Genomic DNA, 20,269 nt, shown 5'->3' with positions numbered 1-20,269 from the left:
TTGCTTAAATACCTTGAACTTCATCCTCTAAAAAAAGGGGTAAGTGGCGTTGTTGTTGTTACGTCGAGCCTTTTATTACCAGAAATCACTAAATATTTTAGGTAGATTCTAGTTGTTTTTTGTAATAATACAAGTTTGCAAGTAGTCACCACTCTCACCCCTTGTCATCTTGAAGTATAATTAATTTAAAATGTAATGAAATTAATTAATAATAAGAAATGTTGCTCTAGATTGTAATTAGATTACTGTTTTTTTTTCTGCAGGTGCCTTAAAGTGCATTTCCACAATTCACAATTTCAGACAGTAGCATACACATTAACGTATTGGTATTACGTATGAAAAACTCCAATTTTGCCCAACTGGAACTTGAAGTAGAATTTCGTAATCGACATTGTTTGTCGACTTGTTTTTTCTCTGTTAAATAATGAGTATAAATTATAAAGGATTAGCGTTGCACAATTCAGCTTGCAACGAAGTATTCCACCTTTTTCAAGATTGTGAAAATAATGTAAGAATTTCTCATTCAATACTCGGAGTAAAAATATTTCCACTGTGTCCAAGATCCTCAATTACAAAACATAATTATTCACTCTTTAACACATGCTTTCAAGAAAGGACAGTATCAGTCAACTTGTTTCTTATTTTTTTTAAAGTTCATGTCAAAATAAAACAATTTGTTATTTTTTAATCCTCATCACCAATTTGTTTTCGAACCAACAACAACAACAACAACAACAACAATCTACATCTTGGTGATTCAGTTAATAATTTATATAATTTATTTCAGTATCCAGCACGCAGATTTCTTGGCAAGTGTTCTGAATTTCATAAGAATCTTCAGGCCTGCATTAAAAAACAGGTACCATTAATAATAAATTAAAATAATATTTTCATTGACATTTGCCATAAAAAAAACTCATTGCTCCATTTGTAATTTTTCTGTTAATATTTTAGAGAGAAATTCAACGTCAAACCAACCTCGAAATATCAAAAAAAAGACAACAACAAGTCAAAAAATCTGTACAAGATAACATTGGCATATTATCATAAGTTAAAAAAATAAATTACAGCTCAAAAAACAAAAATGACAAATATGTTACATAAAAATATTGAAGAACAGAAGAATGAAGATCTTAAAATTACAGGTGATGAATTTAAATTTCCTGAAGATAATGACATAACAGATATGCTAGAAAATATCTGTATGAAAAAAGGATTAAGTACTGTTGCTGATCGTTATTTTACACCGTATTATCGAGTTAATTATCAAAAATTAAATGATGATATTTGTATTAGAATTCACAGCAATCGAATATGCATGATTTCTCTAGCTCCAAGTCATCCACTGTTTGATAAAAATTGTCTTATTGAAAAAATAAGCTTTAAAGTAACAGATAAAGTTGACAGAGCTGAAAATAAAATTTCAGGAAAAGGCAAACGTGGTGCTCAAGCTCTTCAAGATAATTCAAACATTTGTATAATAACATGTAGCAATGGAGATACTTGGCCAATTAAATGTGGTATAAATGGAAAATTAATTGAAGTTAATGAAGCACTTTTAAGTGATCCAAATTTAATTAAAAAACATCCTCATGAAGGTGGTTATTTTGCAATTATTTTACCTAATATTAAATTGTATGAGAGTCTTAAAAATTCATTGATGACTGATGAACAATATCAAGCAATTCTAAGTGATCATGAAGCCAAAAAAAAACTCATTGATGATGAATCACATATGCAATTAAAACGATCACTTGAAGTCTGTAATGTTTCAAGAGAAAACAAGGTACAAAAAACTAATTAAAAGATTATTTTTTAATTTACATTAGTGATTGTTTTAGTAATAGTAGTTTGATTGTGAAATAAATTTGTTAATAAAAAATATTATGTTTAAATTTATTTATCTTATTATTATTTAGTGTAATAATTTTAATCAAATAATTTATGTGGTTTTTTGATCCATTGGCTTGTTCATACTATTTTTTATTTGTTAAAATTTTATAGATATATTTATAGAAAAAGAAGAAATAAATTAGTGAAAACTAAATTGCATTTATCATGATAGTAGAGAGACACAGGTAAACAAATTTACTTGTTTATTTTTTCTAATTAAATTTAGTGGGGGGAACATCTGCACGTGCGCAGAAGCTGAAAAAACATGTGATATATTTTTACCCAACCCTGCTTGAGTTCTGGTAACCTCAAGCAACCGCAAGTCTTTTGTTTATTTTCGTTCAACAGGATTAAACAGGATTTTTTTTTATTCTGAATTGGAACTGGAAAAAAAAATACATACTGTTGTTGAACAATATAATTGACAGAATATATATACAGTTATTATTTATAACATTTAATTTGTCAACAATGGCTGAATTATTAGCAATGGGAAATGATCTCTTGGAGAGTTGTCTTAAAACAGCAACACATGCAATTGTTTATTCAGGTAATGAAAATTAAACATTTATTTATTATTTTAACAAAGATGATATGTATTTTTTTTAATGTTTAAATTTTTATCTATTATCCAGAGGGTGAAGTACGTGATAAAACACTGGAAAAACTTCGCAAGAGTGTTACACTTTACTGTGAATTTGAAGAAAAAATGAAAAACATGCAACAATTTTCACAGAAATATTCAAACACAGCAATTGAAAATGAAGATGAAATGAATAAAATTATTGGGGTAAGTTGTTCAACAATGTAGTCAAAAATTTTGATTAATTTATATTTAAATATTTATATTAGGAATTTACTGAAACTGCCAATAATTCACAAGTTGACCTTGCATCAAACAAACATATCAAGCATTTTAATCAACAAGTAACAGCAATAATTGGAAGTAAGTATTTTCTAATTAATCAAGCAGTACAGTGTACATTGTTTAAATTGTGTTGAATAATAATTAATTTTTTTAAAAGGTGTTGGAGGTCCAAGTAACAAGGATAATTCAGATGAATCTGATGATGATTTGGTTTTGACACAAGATGAAGTAAATGTCGTTTGTCCAATTACCAAAGCCAGAATGACTGAACCCATGAGAAACGTTCGTTGTGGACATGTTTATGATAAAATTGGTGTTGAAACAATGATCGGTTACAATAAGCGAACAAAGTAATTATAAAACATTATACATTGCTATATTTAATTTGGCAAAAAACATTTATTTATTTTGTTGAAATTTTTATTTTCAAGGTGTCCAATTGTTGGATGTGGCAATGATGAATTTTTAACCATGGATGATCTTCAACCAGACATGGTTACACGTGCTGTTCTTGACAGAAATACATAAACTTTACATTGTTTCATAAGAAAAACATATTTATTTCTAAAGCTTTTTATTTTTTTTTTATATTTATAAAACCAATGTGTTACTTGATGAATAAATTGATCAGTATTTGAGTTAAAAAAAAAAAAACAATAATTTTGTTTTCTTTTATCTTAAAAACAATTATTTTATAATTATTTTCTTTTTTGAATTTTCTTCTGGCTGTTGCTGTGATTGTTGTATATTTAAGACAACTGCATTAATTGTATTTGGACTATCATGACTTGGTAATGGACTCAGTTTTATTTGTTATGTATTTAAATTTTTTTGATGTTCAGTAACACCACCACCACCACCCCCAATTGTTGGACTAGCTGGACGTTTTTTTTTTTAAATTATAATTTTTTAATAATACTAAATGTCTTGGATCTTTAGCATAATTTTTAGTTTGTAAATCAACACCAGCTTTATCAATCAACTGCAACTGAATGGTTATGACAATTTGTCTCTTTTTTGAGAGTGAATTATTAAAAAAAAATTAAAATTAAAGAAAAAAATAATTTACAAAGTTGCTATGTTTGTTCATATTCATATCACGATATGCAAAGAAAAAGAGGTATTAATTTCATCGATTTATTATTTTTCAAATGATTTACCAATTAAAAAAATAATTGTTACTTTTTTTTTTTCATATGTCAAACAGATTGTTTATTTATTTACTTTTATCAAAATGAATTTACATTGACAAGACCAAATACCCAGGCAAAAATTTCCTCCGATTTCATCAGATATTTTTCTGCTTTTCTCCCTTTTTTTTTTTTCTTCGTATCTGATGCAATTTGATGAAATTTATTAGGAAATTTGCAAATGCATTTTCAGAGTTCCCTCTAGTGGGTGAACTAATATGCATTGACATTGGTTCACTCTTGTCTCTTGTGCTCTCCTGCAACCTGATTCTAATATACATAAGAATAGTTTGATAATTGTTTAACTATCATTTAAATAATCTAATAAATAAATAGTAAAATTATTAATTAGTATTTGTTAAAAAACAACTAATCGCCAAAATGTTTAGATTTTTTGTAAGTAAAATTAACCAATAAAAAGAAAATTAACTCTGTATTTTTGTTTTAAATAATAATTACAATTTACTATTGTTTATAATTATTTAGGTAACATTCAGTCTTGGTGTTTATACTGGAATATACGTATCTCAAAACTATGAAGTAAGTTGATAAATAATTTATTATAAAAACAGTATTTTAATTGAGATACAATTTGATTAAGGTACCCAAGGTCGACGATCCATCCAAAATTATTGAAATGATAAGAGATTTTGCTGAAAATCATAAAAAAAAGTAGTCAATCATCACTTAAAACAATAAACAATATGGTTAGGTTCATTGTAAATAATAAATCAATTATTTTCTTTTAATTTTTATTACTTAAAATGATTTGTTAAATCTTGCCAAAATGAAACAATAAAAAAACAAAAAAAAAGATTTGAAAAGAACTGAGTGTGTATTTTATGTATTTGGTATATTAAATAATATAAACTGTGTACAATATTAAATTTTTATCAACAAAAATTATTTATAAATAACTAATTCCACCACCGGAATATTCAATTCTTGATTGTGGCTCAACAAATGCAAGCCAATCAGATGCATGTGTTGGCAATAAACCCATTGATTGACATTTGTACAATGCAAGTGCAATATTAACAACTTGACCAAGGAAAAATACAATTTTTTGTCCCCAAACATAGTTGCCCTCAATGACTTTAAAAGCTGCAACAAATTAAATATAATTTACAATTATTATTAAATAAAAAAACTAAATTTAAATAAAATTATTAAAATAATTACTTTGTTGGACAGTAAATAATGCCTTAACTGGTCTAATAATCAACATTCCAACCATCATTATTGGAAATATTGATATTGAATTACCAGCCATAAACATAATAAACAAATTCATTGGTACTTGTTTTATTGGACCCAGTGCTAAATCCCATGATTTTTTAATTATCAAATGATTTGAGTCATTTTCACGTGAATTTTCCATATTGTGTGACAGTGCCAATGACGGTGTATAACCTGGTGGATTTTGTAGCTCTGTATTTCTATCATGTTTGTTTCTGTAAATTTAAACATTTTATTTATCAATTTTTTTATGGTAAATTATTGTCATGAATTATAAACTTACTTGTGGGTAAAATCAAGTGACCACTTGAATTTTTTAACTCCTTGTTTTGATGACATTTTTAATTTGTTTTATATTGACAACAGACTTGATTAATTTTAAGTTTTTTAACACACAACCTATATGGCACAAACTACAGCTGTAAAAACTGTTGTCTATATGGGAAACTCGATCAATATTTTCTGTGACTGACACGTATGACAAGTTGACACAGTTTAATGTAATTAATCAATTTAAATTCCAGCAATGTTTTTTTTAATTTTTATAATTGTTTATTAATGTTACAATTAATTGTTAAATAATAATTAAAGGACGAGGTAAAGTGTAAAGTGTAAACATCAAGTGACAGCCTGTTTTTTATTGACGGTCGGTAAAAAAGGAGCTTAAAATGGCATCCGATGTTTTTTTATATACAAAAAAAAAAAAATATATCTTTTTTTATTCGGTTCGATTTTTTTTACTGGCCATGTAGAAATAAATCTAGATTATTTAAATTTTTTTATGTAAAAAAAAAATTGATAAATAGTTTAACTAAATTTTTTATCACTCATATAATCATCTAAATGTTTTTTTGGGTCAATAAACAAAATTCGAAACGATAAAAAAGAAAAGATAACTAAACGGTATTATTTTTGTATAAAACATATGTTGGGTTGTTATTTTTAAAAACAATAATATAAAGCTTTATAAAATTATTTTATTAATTGTACATTTATAACAAATATAAAATTGTCTACATGAAATTTATCACGCATTAAGTGCAACAGACTGCAACAGACCATAACTACAATTGAGAGTAAATAAAAAAATTACAATAACGTATAAATAAATTTGATTTTATCTTTACGATTTTCGAGGCCACAAAATTATTTATTCATTGGTTTCCGGTTTATGAAATACATCCATATATTTTTTTTTTTTATATTATCGTTTCTCTTCATATTTCATAATCGTCTATCACTGACTCGTTTTTTTTCCTCTAAACTATATCCCTTCCTATATAGATTTTATAATTATCTGGAGGGGCAATAAGAATGCCTGATGATACCCAAGCTGAGAAGTAAAAAAAAAATAATAAAAACAAGTCAGCAATACACATATATACTACTGGTATTGCTTTGATCTTCAACAGTCAACAGAGTGCAACTGAGTGCAACAGAGTCATAATCAATTCATTAAAAGTGTAATTTTTTTTTATTTGTATCTACTAATATCTTGTAAGTTTAATTTTTTAAATTAATTTAAGTTGAAGATATTTTTTTTGTTTACTTGAAAGTATTTTATGTACACGTATCGTTGGCGAGACGTGTGAATATGTTATTCATTGACCTCCTGGAAAGTAAGACCCAAGGATGAAATTATTTGTCATTTTTTTAAATTTACTTTTTTTAAAATCACTCGAAGCTTGTAGTTTGTACGCCGTATATTTTTTTCTACGTACGTCGTTTACAAGTGAATAATATATAAAATATAATAAGCCTTGAAAATAATCAATTCATCAGTGTTGAACATAAATTGAGAGTAATCTTAATAATTATACTCGAATCATTCAATTCTCGAATAATAAAATTGTCGAGGGTCTATTACACACACTATTGAAAACCGTTTTTTACATTTTTTTTCAGATATAATCACATAAAATCATATAAAATATTTTGAAACTTAATGAAATCATAAAAAATCATTTGAAAGTTTATGAAATCTTATTAAGTCGTAAAAAATCATGACAAAGTCTTTTATAATCGTTGAAATCATATGAAGTCACTGACTCCACATATCGAAATTGAATTTTTTTTTTTCAAGTTCTCAGAATGATAAATTATGAAATTGAAAAATACATATATTGTTTACTCGGGAAAAACCCAAAGTGACTCATCGATGAGTAAATTTATTTAAATAAAATTTAAACAAAATTAATTTGAAGTAATATTATGCGGTTATTTTATATTTTAGATTACGATATGTAGGAGTGTTGTAGTTATGATAATTTTTAAGTATAATTTTTACAGTTTCAAAAACTTGTTTTGATCAAAGCAACGCTTGACCTCTAACTTTTTGCCCCGATTTCTTCGAGAATAAGACCCTAAAGGCTAAATATAAAAAATAGTCTGAATTTCGTAGAATACATCACGACTCATAGGTCAAAGTATATCATTAAAAAGTTTATCATTCTTTCTCCGAATAAAAGTACGCATATGATATGCGTTGTATTTTGAAATGGAATTATACACAACTTGAACTGTAAACATAATATTATATGGATGACACGTGTATCCAATAACGATCTATATATGTAATTTTCTTTGAGCTCATATTTTCACAAATGCAACTATATAATTTTATCCCGTTGTCATTTCTTTTAATTTGTCTACAATGTAACATGTTTTTTTAATTTCTGTTTAGGTGCTTTTGCTAAAAAAAGTAGTGGTGGTAGTAGAGGTTCCAGTTCTTCAAGCAGTAGTCGTCGTAATTCAAAAACAACATCAAGGCCACATACACATACTCAGACAGAATCCAGAGGTATGTTTTACGATTAGTATATGATGAGTCAAGTTATCGTCATCGTATATCCTTAGTGGAAAAATTGTAGCTGAAAAATCAAAATTCAATAATACAACATAAATAAAAATTATACATTTTTTTTTGTCACCAGGACCAGGCTGGAATGTTCCTGATCACTCAAATTCACGACCAGTAGGAACACCCCCTCCTTATAGTAAATACCCTGCATCTTCGACAAATTATCATCAACAATCTAGTAATCCTAGTTACAATCCACCTCAAACAAATAAATATCAGCCATCAGCTCCAGTAGACTCTGGCCATTATAATACCAATAATAATCCTAATCGCTATAACACTCACTCTAGTTATCCAACACAACCACCCTCAAATGGTTACCATGCACCTCCCGCTTACAATGCACCACCCGCTTACAATGCACCTCCTGCCTATCATGCACCTGCCTATCACGCACCTCCTGCTTATCAACCATACAATCCTTACCATGGCCATTCATCTGTACCAGGAGCTGGATATAATCCTCCAGTTGGTCATGCACCTACAACAGTTTATGTCCAGCAAGGAGGATCATCTGGCAGACCAGGAATTGGTCAACTTGCCAAAGAGGCTTTTGTTTATGCTGGAGTTAGTGCTGGTGTAAATGCTGCAGTTAACAGAATTTTACCAGGTGGTATTTCAGGCCACAGACATGATACTTATTATCCACCACCACAAGTTGCTAGTAATGGCGTTGTACCAACAGTTACCAATACTCATATAATCAATAATTATTATAACAATGGTACTTCTGTACCTGCTGGTGAACCTGCAGTTCAATCTGCTGGTCAACCTGCTGCACAAGTTAATCAACCTGCAGTTCAACCTGCAATTCAACCTGCAATTCAACCTGCAGTTCAACCAGCTCAAGCTAGTGCTCCACCATCAGTGCCATCCAATGATCCCACACCAGCAGTTGTTCCTATTGGTGCTCCAGAAAATATAAATAATAGTCAAAACTCACCACCACCTGCACCACCTGCACCAGTATTTGATGAAAATACATTTCCAAGTCCTTCAGGTGCAAATGTAACCAAAACTGAAGTTCTACAATTTACAGAAGATTTATTTACAAATGATAAAAACAATGCTTATAAATACATCACCATGAATCTTCAAGGACAAAAAACTGATGATTCTACTAAAGATGATGCACCAGAACCGTAAGTATATATAAAATAATTTATTGTATAATTTTTTTTAATTTTTAATTTATGAATTAGATTGCTGGTGGTGAAGGATGAAGCTTATGAAATTCCAACAATTAGAAATGTTGTTGCACTTCATGATAGTTTTGCTCTTGATGTAAAAGCTAAAGAAATTCAAAGCCCTGAAAAATACAAGAAGATTAATGACTTGTTGGAATCATTTATTGAAACTGATGTCATGAAAAAAACCATGACATTTTTATCTGATAAAGGTTTCTTGCCAGCTGGAACTCAAGAATACGAATTTAAAGATACTCTTCGAGGAATTTGGTTTGCACTTTTCAAAAGAACAGAGGGTGAAGCTGGAAGTAGTGGTTTTGAAACAATTTTCTTAGCTGAAAAATTTGATTCTGAAATTATTGGTATGCATAATTGGATATACTATGCTAAACAAGAAGCTTCAAAAAATATGAATTATCTTGGATATATAAAAGAAACAAAATTGGGAACAGTAAGTTAATTTTTATATGTCTAGCTTTGTTGATAAACTACATCATAATAATGCTAATATATTTTTTTAAATTCAGAATGGAGCAATTGTCAAGTTGCGTTCTTCTTTAAATGATGTTATTCAACCAGTATCATCAATATTCGTTGGAACATCACCAGAATTAGAAATGGCTTTATATACAATGTGCTTTTATGTACGACCCAATGTACCATGTCCTATTAAACTTGGAGGAAATGAATTTATTATTATCTCCAATGCTATTAATTATTACGGAAGAGATATTCTTATTTCTGGTTTTCCAGAAATTTAAAAAACAAAAATTTAATTAATCTACGTTTGATAATTTTTTCTATATCATTAATAATCTTTATACGATTGTATATTTCAATACAAACATAAAATTTATCAGGAAAATGTACAAAACTGTTTGTTTTTTATGTATTGTATTATATTTTTTTTTTTTTTTTTTATTTTTCAATAAATAATATTGAGTAATCCCTCTACTATTGAAGTTAATAATGGTTTTGATTTTATTTTTTATAACACGATTAGATAAAAATTCCAGAAAGTTTATTAAACATCACATAAAATTTTTTTAAAACAAAATAACATATAAATAATTATAAAATTAACTGTTAAACTAATTAACATATAAAATAAGATTAATTAAAAATAAAAAATAATAATACTGGATGGTTGAAATCACACGATAAAAGAAAAAGAAAGAAAAAAAAAAGCTGAGATTTTTGGTGAAATGATTTTTGTGACAAAAAGAAAAAGAAAAACAACAACGAAAAAAATTATTTATAAAAAGTCTTCAGTAGAAGTTACAGTGGCTTCAATGAGTAGACCGAAATCGAGTTCAGCAAGACTTGCCTTAGCAGTAAGTAGATCCAAAAAAGTATCAAGAGGTGACAAACGGTCAGCAGAAGGAAAAGCAGCAATACCACTGTGCAAATGACAATGCTGTGATGTTCTTCCACGATTTTGACAAGCTTCACCTGACAAAATATTTGTAGCATGTTCTCTTGCACGTATCATAAAGCTAACAGGATGAAGCCATTGATTGAGAAGCCTTTTGGCTCTTGATTTTGGTAGCAATGATAGCAAGTGAAGTTTTTTAACTGTATTTTCTTTTGTATCACTGATGTCTGTAAACAAATTGTATTGAATTTTAAAAATAAGAATAAGAATTAATAGCTAAATAAGGAAAAAAAAAAATTAGGTACCTGCAATGATGAATTTAGTGACATCAACTTGAAGTTCAAAGACGGATCTCTCAATGTACTGTAAAAACATGGAATACTTGAGACTCCGATAACCAAGGTAAGTAAAAAACGATGCAAATCCTTGAGGCACAGGAAATGCAACGACTTCAATTGCATAACGATAACGTTCCATTAGCATAAACAATAAATTTCTTCTAGTCTCATCAAGTTGATCAATCAAGACAAAGCCTCTTTCTTGTTCAAGTCTTGGATCTACATTTGCTGCTCGACAAATCATTTGACAAAGTAATCTTGAACTTTCTAATTGTGCTGCAACATATCTTGTTGCTATTGCATGTACCTGAAGTGGTGTACAAGAGACATAAGCAGTTGCTGGCATTTTAGTTGCATATTTTAATAAGTACATTGATAACTCCCGCAAATTAACAGCAACAATATGCTCTTGTTTTGAAGCAGTACAACTTTCAATTTCAACAAATGGTAATGTTGAATCAAGAAGTTTATTACCACGATTACTTGTTATATCACTAAATGATGATGCTGTTAAAACAAGTCCACCACTTGGTGACATTGGTGTGCTTGATCTGGATAATGCCTCAGGCTGATAGTACGCCAATGACATCAATAATTTATCACTTATTTTACTTGGATTAAATCGCGGTTTATTTTCACTTTTTTTTCCAAGATTATCCCAAAGTCGTGTCCACAAATCACTTCTGTATGGCATCAAACGTTGCTGTGGTGACAACAACATGACAGAAGTATTCAACAATTTTTCATGACTCAATGTTATATTTAAATCATTAATTTTTGAATCGTAAAAAATACATTCTTCAACAGTCGTGATAGGTAACAATGAAAGCAAAGGAATTGTATCAGGTAATAAATTTTTTTGCACCAAAGAATAAGATGTACCCATTAGTATTTCTTGCATGTATTTAACAACATTTAGAGAACTTGGTTTGTCAGCAATAATTGCAACAAGTGCAGCGACTTTGTCAAAGTCATGTCGATGACATAGAAAATAATGTAATATACCAAGTCTCACATAAATTGATGACTCTTTTTTAAAAACATCAACTAGAAAATCTGTTGGAATTGTTAGAGTAACTAGATCCAATGTTGGTAGATCAATAGTCAAAGTATTGCATACATCATCATTGTCAGAATATTTTTTTTGATGTTTAGTTTGATTAAGATCAAGCAATGGAACAAGATAAGAAGCTGTCTGTGAAATTGCTGATAATGGTCCACAAAGAATATGACAACTGGGATCATGAGTAACACCAATTTCTAAAACATGAGTAAATGATCCTTGAACAAAAACAATCATGTAATCATCTGTTATGGAAAAAGTTGGTCGCATAAGTTTTGCTTGTGACCAGGGTATTCCAGGAATAACACAATGAATAACACAGCTATGATGAAGCAACGTTACAGAGTAAGCAAAGTGTACCCTGTTGGAATCACTGAGGGATGCATTAAGAACATTCTGAGGTGGTTGATACGGTTGGTACAAATAATGATGACAAACACAAACTACGCCTTTTGTGTCAGAGATGACAATCAGATCAAGAGAACAGTCATGAACACGTAATGGTATCACATCATCCTCATAGGTACCACAATTACCAGTGTTGGGTGTTTGTGGCAAATTTAAAGGAATATTTAAAACAGTTTCATGTGGTAACTCATCGTGAAATTGAAAACCACTTAATGTTGGACATGTATTTGTTATTTTAGGTCTAGCCTCATTGTCATTTTCAGTTACCAAACTTGTTGGAGCTCGACGATTATGAATATGATATAGAACTTGATTTATAGTATCCCACTGAGCCCAAAAAAATGTTTTAACAATAATTTCATTTTTCAAGGATTTAATTGTGTTGATATCTGATGATTCAAATGTCACTGTGTACATTGTTATACATTCTTGATGAATCATCACAAGAAACTTATCATGAATACCATTATTTTTGTGTTTATATAAAAATTGTATTCGTACTTGTTTACGTCTTTCAGTATCTATATTGTGAATTTTTTTATCAGCTGCATCAAGTTCAATAACATAAGTTTGATAAATTTCCACTTCATCTGGGTCTTGTGAATTATTTTTAACAGTGTCATCGTCATTTGGAGTTGTTAAATTTTTTAAATCAAGTGGCTTTTTGACAATGTAACCGAGGAGTGTATGGTTTTGATTTATACTTGCTTGTACAATGTTTAAAATCGTTGGAAATTCATGGATTATCTAAAAAAAAGTCATACACAATAGTTTAGAATATATATTAGTTGATTTTGTATTTAATAAATCACCTGGAGTGAATTTTTACATCTATCATAGCGTCCAATGACAGAATGGTACAATGAATTTTCTGTATTTTCGTCGATCCAACAAACCAACAGTGATCCATCCTTTTCTTGACCTAAGAGTTTCCATTGCTCAGCTTGAACACAATGAAATGTTATCAATTTTTAATGAAAAAAAAACTTGTATTACTGATAATGTATTTATTTTTTCGATTTTCTGTAAATGACACAAGAAGGTAAACGAATTCATGAGAAAATAATATTATGAATGAAGTGTATAATATAAATTTAAATTAAAATAATTTTTTTAATATTAACATAGTAATATATTTAAGTAAAATAATTAAATTATGTAAAAATAAAATTAAACAATGTTATTGTATAGTTTTTTAAATAAAACATACCTTTGACATTTTCTTTGTTGAGCAAAGCATAAAGTTTACCAGCAAGATTTTCGGCCATTATTACTTAGCTTGAAAAAGAAATGATAAAAAAAAATAGAGTAATTAAATAGTTTTAATTTAATATGATTTATTTTATTTAAATTATGTTATTTATAAAACTTTATTTATAAAATATCATAATGTTTATTTTGTTGGGTATTTATTTACTATTTATCGACTATTTATATGTAAAGGGGAGTTTCCACTGTCCAGCGTGCACTATGCAAGAAGACTAAATATATTATGCGCGTGCGCTGATGCCCCTCCCCCCCAGTTTAAAGTACCACATCATTTGACACAATTTGACAGTCGCTCTGTTTTATACTTTTATGGTTATGTTTTGTTGAATAGAAATAAAAAAGTACATTGTTTTTTAAAAATATTTTGTTATAAATAAAAAAACAGTTACATTGTATTATTCAATTGTTAATTATAAAGTCAGTATTTAATAATAATATTACTTTTTTCTGGTTTATAGATATTTATTTTTTCATTTTAAATTGAATCATGGATGTAAATGATAAAAAATCTAACAAAAGATTGAAAAGTGCATCACCAGACAATTCAAATCATGAAAATGATTTACCAAAAAGAAAAAATTCATCACCAACAATTAGAGAATCATCGCCTGAGTATAGAAGAAGATCATCACCATCTAGAAAACGACGTTATTCACCAGACTACAACAAAAGAGAATTTACTGGTCGAAGATACTGGGACAATAACAGACGTAAAAGTCGTCGTTATTCAGACGATGATACTGATAATCATGTGATTGGTGAACGTTTTTATGGTGGTGAAAGTAAACACTCATCTCGTGATGATAGAAGAAGAAGACGTGATGATGAACATGACAGAGAATCAGAAAAAAAAGATCCATCAGTAATTCCACCTTCTCAAAAACGAACTGTTGATTTACTGACATCAAAAACAGGTGGTGCATATATTCCACCAGCTAAACTACGACTTATGCAATCACAGATAGATGACAAAAGTGGTGCAGCTTTCCAGAGAATATCTTGGGAAGCATTAAAAAAATCTATCCATGGACATATTAACAAGGTGAATACAAGTAACATTGGGTTAATTGTTCGAGAACTTTTTCGAGAAAATATCATTCGTGGACGTGGCTTGTTGACTCGTTCAATAATTCAAGCACAAGCAGCTTCACCAACATTCACTCCGATATATGCAGCTCTAGTTTCTGTTATAAATTCAAAATTTCCTGATATTGGAAAATTATTATTGTCAAGACTAGTCAAACAATTTCAACGAGCATTTAAACTCAACAATAAACCTCTTTGTATTTCATCGTCAACATTTATAGCACATTTAGTTAATCAAAAAGTTGCTCATGAAGTAATTGCACTTCAATTATTGATATTACTTGTTGATACACCAACAGATGATTCAGTTGAAGTTGCAATTTCATTTTTAAAAGAATGTGGTATGAGATTAACTGAAGTTTCAAAACAAGGTGTTCTTGGTATTTTTGAAATGTTAAGAAATATTCTTCATGAAGGTAATCTTGATAAAAGAGTCCAGTACATGATTGAAGTTATCTTTGAAGTAAGAAAAGATGGATTTAAAGATCACGAAGCTGTTCCTGAAGGATTGGATCTTATTGAGGAAGAAGATCAAATAACTCATTTAGTAGAGTTAAATGATAAAGTAGAGTCACAAGATATTTTAAATGTATTTAAATTTGATCCTGATTATATTAAAAATGAAGATGAATACAAAGAATTGTCAAAAGAACTTTTAGGCTCGGATGATGAGTCAGGAAGTGATGGAGATGATGATGATGACAATGACGAAGATTCAGATGCTGAAAATTCTGATGAAGAAAATAAAAATAAAGATGGTGTTATTATTGACAGTACTGAGACAAATTTACAGGCATTAAGAAGAACAATTTATTTAACAATTCACTCATCTGTATCACCTGATGAATGTACTCATAAACTTTTAAAAATGCAAATGAAACCAGGTCAAGAAATTGAACTTTGTCATATGATTCTTGATTGTTGTGCTGAAATGAGAACTTATGAAAAATTTTTTGGTCTTCTTGCTGGACGTTTTTGTGCTATCAATAAAATTTATATAAGTCCATTTGAACAAATATTTAAAAGTTCATACGAAACAATTCATCGACTTGATATGAATAAATTACGCAATGTATCAAAATTTTTTGCTCATTTATTATATACAGATTCAATTAGTTGGGGTGTTTTAAATTGTATTAAATTAAATGAAGAAGATACAACCAGTTCAAGTAGAATATTCATCAAAATTTTATTTCAAGAATTATCTGAAATAATGGAACTTCCAAAGCTCAATGCAAGAGTTAAAGATGTCACTTTACAAGATGCATTTGATGGATTATTTCCTCGTGATGATCCTAAAAATACAAGATTTGCTATCAACTTTTTCACATCAATTGGTCTAGGAGGATTGACTGATGATCTTCGAGAGCATCTTAAGACAAGACCAAAAACTGTTATCCAGCCTGTTGATACCAAAATCAAAGTATCATCTAGCTCTAGCTCATCATCTAGTTCTAGCTCATCATCTAGCTCTTCATCATCATCTTCTGATAGTTCAGGTAATTAATTTCATTTAATAAAAAATTCATAATATTTATTAAAAATGTAATACTAAAACTTATGATATTAAAACAGATTCAGATTCATCATCATCATCATCATCATCGTCGTCGTCGTCGTCGTCTTCCTCTGATGATAATCGCAAGAAAAAAAAGACAAAAAGGAAGTCAACAAAAAGATTATCCCATAAAAAAAAAAAAGTTGAAAGCTCAGGTGGACATCATCGTACTTCATCATTATCAAGAAAAAGAAATAATAAAAAAGAAAAGAAAGAAAGAAAAAAATAAAAGTAAATAAAAACAAACAACATGGTGATTAATTTTACCAAGACGACCAGAGGTTTTAGCTTGTTAATATACATTTGCAAAATCATAAAATGTAAATTTTTAAATAAATTTTTTCAATTTACCTTAACAATATTACTTGCTAAAATTTTATTATTTAACTACAGGGAAATTGCAACTTAGTTATATTTATTGTCGAAGAAAAAAATTATTAAAAATACGAAACCACCAACAACAACAGATGAACCAAATGACATGAGTTATTTTTTATTTTAAATAATAATTTTATTAATTATTGTTTGTTTATTCAACTGTTAGTACATAGTTGAAAATTGTTTACCGAGTGATATCTGATATGTAGACACTCTCTATTTATTGGGGAACCACTCTAGGAATCAATAAGAAATCCTAGGCAATCCTAGACCTAGGCGATGCTAGGCGAATGTATTTAGTTTATTTTATAAAAATAAGAGGGTGTTATCAACTTTCATACGTTTGATACATAGTTAGTATAGTACTGTATGAAAGCTCAAAATCACAATAACATAATAACATCATAACATTGGTAAGACTGTGTGGACTGTGTCAGATTGTTGACGATTGCTTTCAGAGTTTCAGTATCCCGCCAAAAAACTAAACTTCAACTACTGTCAATTTTATTTGTTTTAAATTAAACAATTAATTAAAATAAATAAAAAACAAGTAACTCCAGTGATAAAATGGCTCCTAATAAGCAACGTGATTACGTCAAAGACAAAGGTAATAATTTACTCCAAAATTATAAATTCATTTTTACAGTTTATAGAATTTCTAACCATAAAAAAAAAAACTAATTACACATATTGTAAATTACATTTTATCATAATAATGTTTTACTTTATCAAACAAAATATTATTATTAAATTTTTATATTGTATTATTATATTGTAATATTATATTATTATATTGTAATATTGTAATATTATATTATTATATTGTAATATTGTAATATTATATTGTAATATTGTAATATTATATTGTAATATTGTAATATTATATTATCTTATTGTTTTATTATCTTTCAGAACAATTGAAGACTTTTTTTGAAGAATATCATACAATTGACGATAAAAGTGGCGACAAATGTTTCAAGTATAGACAACAACTGACAAAAATTGCACACAGAGAACAGATTGCATTAAACATCAACCTCGATGACTTACATGATTTTGATGATAGTCTTGTTGAGGCTATCATAAAAAATACTCGTCGATATGTTAATTTGGTTCTTGAGGTAATTAAAATTGTTTAAAAATAAATATTAATTATTTTTATTAAATATATAATTTTTTGTTTGATTAGCTTGTCCAAGAAATTCTTCCAAATTTCAAAGAACGACATGTACCACCCAAAGATGCTTTGGACATTTATATTGAGCACAGATTACTCATGGAAGCAAGAAATAGAAATCCAGGTGATCAAAGAGATCCAAGAAATAAATATGCACCTGAATTGATGAGAAGATTGTAAGTATAATTTTCATCTAGAAATTATAAGCATTTAAGATGAAAATAAATCAAGAAAATAAATTTAATTGTTTATGTATTTTTTGCAAATTACAGCGAGGTATATTTCCATAATTTTGATACAGCAAAACAAGTATCTGTTCGAGATATAAAAGCAAATTGCATTGGTAAATTGGTAACAGTACGTGGTATTGTAACAAGATGTACTGAAGTAAAACCAATGATGGTTTGTGCAACATATACTTGTGATCAGTGTGGTGCTGAATCATATCAAACAATACAATCATTGAGTTTTAGACCATTGGATACATGTGAAAGTGATGATTGTAAAGTTAATAAAGCTGGTGGTCGTTTGTACATGCAAACAAAAGGCTCAAAATTTGTTAAATTTCAAGAAATTAAATTACAAGAACATAGTGATCAAGTACCTGTTGGTCATATACCAAGATCATTAACAGTTTATTGTCGTGGTGAAACAACACGTAATTGTTTACCAGGTGATCATGTTATTGTTACTGGAATATTTTTGCCACTTTCTAAAACTGGTTTTAATCCAAGTGCTGGTGGTGCATTATTAAATGAAACATTTCTTGAAGCACATAAAGTTACAACATTAACAAATATGCAAACAATAAGTGATGCAAGTCGTGAATTAACACAAGAAGAACTTGAAAAATTTACAAGTGATGATTTTTATACAAAACTTGCATGTTCAATTGCACCAGAAATTTATGGTCTTGAAGATGTTAAAAAAGCATTGTTATTATTACTTGTTGGTGGTACAGATAAAAAAAAAGGTGATATTAAAATACGTGGAAGTATTAATATTTGTTTAATGGGTGATCCAGGTGTTGCTAAATCACAATTACTTGGTTTTATAACACGTCTTGCACCAAGATCACAATATACAACTGGTCGTGGTTCATCTGGTGTTGGTTTAACAGCAGCTGTATTAAAAGATCCATTAACTGGACAAATGATGCTTGAAGGTGGTGCACTTGTACTTGCTGATCAGGGTGTATGTTGTATTGATGAATTTGATAAAATGGCTGATGCTGATAGAACAGCAATTCATGAAGTTATGGAACAACAAACAATATCAATTGCTAAAGCTGGTATTATGACACGTCTTAATGCAAGAGTATCAATTCTTGCTGCAGCAAATCCTGCATATGGTAGATATAATCCAAAACGTACAATTGAACAAAATATACAATTACCAGCTGCACTATTATCACGTTTTGATTTATTATGGCTTATTCAAGATCGTGCTAATCGTGAAAATGATCTTAGATTAGCACAACATATTACACATGTACATCGTACTGGTGTACAACCAGTAACTGATAATCAAGCACTTGATATGGATCTCATGCGTAGATATATTGCAATGTGTAAAAAAATTGAACCAACAGTTAATGAAGATATAACTGATTATATTGTTAATTCATATGTTAAAATGCGTACTGAATCAAGAAATAGTCATGATAAAACATTTACATCAGCTAGAAATTTATTAGCTGTATTGAGATTGGCAACAGCACTTGCTAGATTAAGATTATCTGATACTGTTGAAAAAGATGATGTTGCTGAGGCTAATCGTCTTGTTGCTGAATCAAAATCATCAATTAATAATTCAGAATTACAAACAACAAATAATCATCAATCAATGTCATCAAGAATATTTCGTTATATTGCTGAACTTGCTGATAATAGTAAAACTGTAACTGTTGCTGAAATACTTGAAAGATGCATACCACAAGGTTTTACTGATGCACAAATTAATGATTGTATTGAAGAGTATGAAGAACTCAATGTCTGGCAAGTTAATCAAGCTAGAAGTAAAATTACTTTCCTCTAAGTGTGCACCTTTTAATTAATTTTACATCTTTTTTTTTCTTTTTTAATATTAATTTATATTTGTATACACACGTTTTTTTTTTTAATAATAAAAACATTTTTTTCATCAATTTAATAAAATTGTCTTTATTTTATTTTTAAAAATATTTTAAATTAATTTTTTATACCTGGTAATTTATATTGCTTAAAATAATTTAAATTTTTATTATTTAATTGTTATTTATTTTTCCCTATAGCTGTTTTCAATTTTTTTTTTTAATTTAAATCCAATAGAAATTGACATCATTTACACCTGCAGACGTTTTTCTTATTCACCTTGAATTTATCTCCCAACACCTGGTCAA

The 20,269-nt window shown here is 28.5% G+C and overlaps 7 protein-coding genes and 1 long non-coding RNA gene across 13 annotated transcripts; 6 read left to right on the top strand and 2 right to left on the bottom strand.

Moving 5' to 3' along the window:
• Window positions 1-58: 58 nt before the first annotated feature.
• Window positions 59-2,262, top strand: LOC122857796 (protein Abitram). 4 transcript variants are annotated; one of them, XM_044160176.1, is made up of 5 exons: window positions 59-192; window positions 264-508; window positions 788-859; window positions 955-1,786; window positions 2,120-2,235. In XM_044160176.1, exons 4-5 carry the CDS (start codon window positions 1,085-1,087, stop codon window positions 2,150-2,152), a joined length of 735 nt encoding a protein of 244 aa, XP_044016111.1. In that variant the 5' UTR covers window positions 59-192; window positions 264-508; window positions 788-859; window positions 955-1,084; the 3' UTR covers window positions 2,153-2,235. The 4 variants fall into 4 exon arrangements, with proteins under 4 accessions (XP_044016111.1, XP_044016112.1, XP_044016114.1 ...); XM_044160177.1 differs by having other exon boundaries at window positions 242-508; XM_044160179.1 differs by lacking the exon at window positions 2,120-2,235 and adding an exon at window positions 2,242-2,262 and having other exon boundaries at window positions 61-192.
• A 70-nt stretch (window positions 2,263-2,332) lies between these two features.
• On the top strand, window positions 2,333-3,344 carry LOC122857798 (E3 SUMO-protein ligase NSE2-like). The gene is made up of 5 exons (XM_044160181.1): window positions 2,333-2,443; window positions 2,529-2,683; window positions 2,746-2,839; window positions 2,919-3,111; window positions 3,193-3,344. The coding sequence occupies exons 1-5, from the start codon at window positions 2,365-2,367 to the stop codon at window positions 3,287-3,289; spliced, it is 618 nt and encodes a 205-aa protein (XP_044016116.1). The 5' UTR covers window positions 2,333-2,364; the 3' UTR covers window positions 3,290-3,344.
• Window positions 3,345-4,154: 810 nt separating this feature from the next.
• On the top strand, window positions 4,155-4,668 carry LOC122857759. The gene is made up of 3 exons (XR_006374260.1): window positions 4,155-4,347; window positions 4,438-4,491; window positions 4,553-4,668. It is a non-coding gene; the product is annotated as an uncharacterized LOC122857759 (long non-coding RNA).
• A 190-nt stretch (window positions 4,669-4,858) lies between these two features.
• LOC122857758 (ER membrane protein complex subunit 4) lies at window positions 4,859-5,585 on the bottom strand. Its single transcript, XM_044160101.1, has 3 exons — window positions 5,474-5,585; window positions 5,134-5,405; window positions 4,859-5,055 (listed from the first exon to the last, which is right to left on the bottom strand). Exons 1-3 carry the CDS (start codon window positions 5,527-5,529, stop codon window positions 4,859-4,861), a joined length of 525 nt encoding a protein of 174 aa, XP_044016036.1. The 5' UTR covers window positions 5,530-5,585.
• Window positions 5,586-6,504: 919 nt separating this feature from the next.
• Window positions 6,505-10,418, top strand: LOC122856469 (poly(U)-specific endoribonuclease homolog). The gene is made up of 6 exons (XM_044158141.1): window positions 6,505-6,530; window positions 6,653-6,687; window positions 7,874-7,990; window positions 8,124-9,192; window positions 9,253-9,688; window positions 9,765-10,418. Exons 1-6 carry the CDS (start codon window positions 6,505-6,507, stop codon window positions 9,996-9,998), a joined length of 1,917 nt encoding a protein of 638 aa, XP_044014076.1. The 3' UTR covers window positions 9,999-10,418.
• LOC122857757 (protein pigeon) lies at window positions 10,391-13,866 on the bottom strand. Of its 2 annotated transcripts, XM_044160099.1 has the most exons (5): window positions 13,839-13,866; window positions 13,632-13,699; window positions 13,234-13,364; window positions 10,918-13,168; window positions 10,391-10,839 (listed from the first exon to the last, which is right to left on the bottom strand). In XM_044160099.1, exons 2-5 carry the CDS (start codon window positions 13,687-13,689, stop codon window positions 10,493-10,495), a joined length of 2,787 nt encoding a protein of 928 aa, XP_044016034.1. In that variant the 5' UTR covers window positions 13,690-13,699; window positions 13,839-13,866; the 3' UTR covers window positions 10,391-10,492. The 2 variants fall into 2 exon arrangements, with proteins under 2 accessions (XP_044016034.1, XP_044016035.1); XM_044160100.1 differs by lacking the exons at window positions 13,632-13,699; window positions 13,839-13,866 and having other exon boundaries at window positions 13,251-13,364.
• Window positions 13,867-13,952: 86 nt separating this feature from the next.
• Window positions 13,953-16,695, top strand: LOC122857728 (pre-mRNA-splicing factor CWC22 homolog). Of its 2 annotated transcripts, XM_044160062.1 has the most exons (3): window positions 13,985-14,031; window positions 14,149-16,275; window positions 16,352-16,695. In XM_044160062.1, the coding sequence occupies exons 2-3, from the start codon at window positions 14,178-14,180 to the stop codon at window positions 16,561-16,563; spliced, it is 2,310 nt and encodes a 769-aa protein (XP_044015997.1). In that variant the 5' UTR covers window positions 13,985-14,031; window positions 14,149-14,177; the 3' UTR covers window positions 16,564-16,695. The 2 variants fall into 2 exon arrangements, with proteins under 2 accessions (XP_044015996.1, XP_044015997.1); XM_044160061.1 differs by having other exon boundaries at window positions 13,953-16,275.
• Window positions 16,696-17,019: 324 nt separating this feature from the next.
• Window positions 17,020-20,047, top strand: LOC122857731 (DNA replication licensing factor Mcm7). The gene is made up of 4 exons (XM_044160068.1): window positions 17,020-17,319; window positions 17,625-17,833; window positions 17,902-18,065; window positions 18,162-20,047. Exons 1-4 carry the CDS (start codon window positions 17,280-17,282, stop codon window positions 19,924-19,926), a joined length of 2,178 nt encoding a protein of 725 aa, XP_044016003.1. The 5' UTR covers window positions 17,020-17,279; the 3' UTR covers window positions 19,927-20,047.
• Window positions 20,048-20,269: the final 222 nt, after the last annotated feature.

Source organism: Aphidius gifuensis, linkage group LG5, assembly GCF_014905175.1.
Source record: "Aphidius gifuensis isolate YNYX2018 linkage group LG5, ASM1490517v1, whole genome shotgun sequence".
Classification (NCBI taxonomy): Eukaryota; Metazoa; Arthropoda; class Insecta; order Hymenoptera; family Braconidae; genus Aphidius; species Aphidius gifuensis.
The sequence above is the reverse complement of the archived record's forward strand: the minus strand, read 5'-3'. Positions and strand labels throughout refer to the sequence as shown.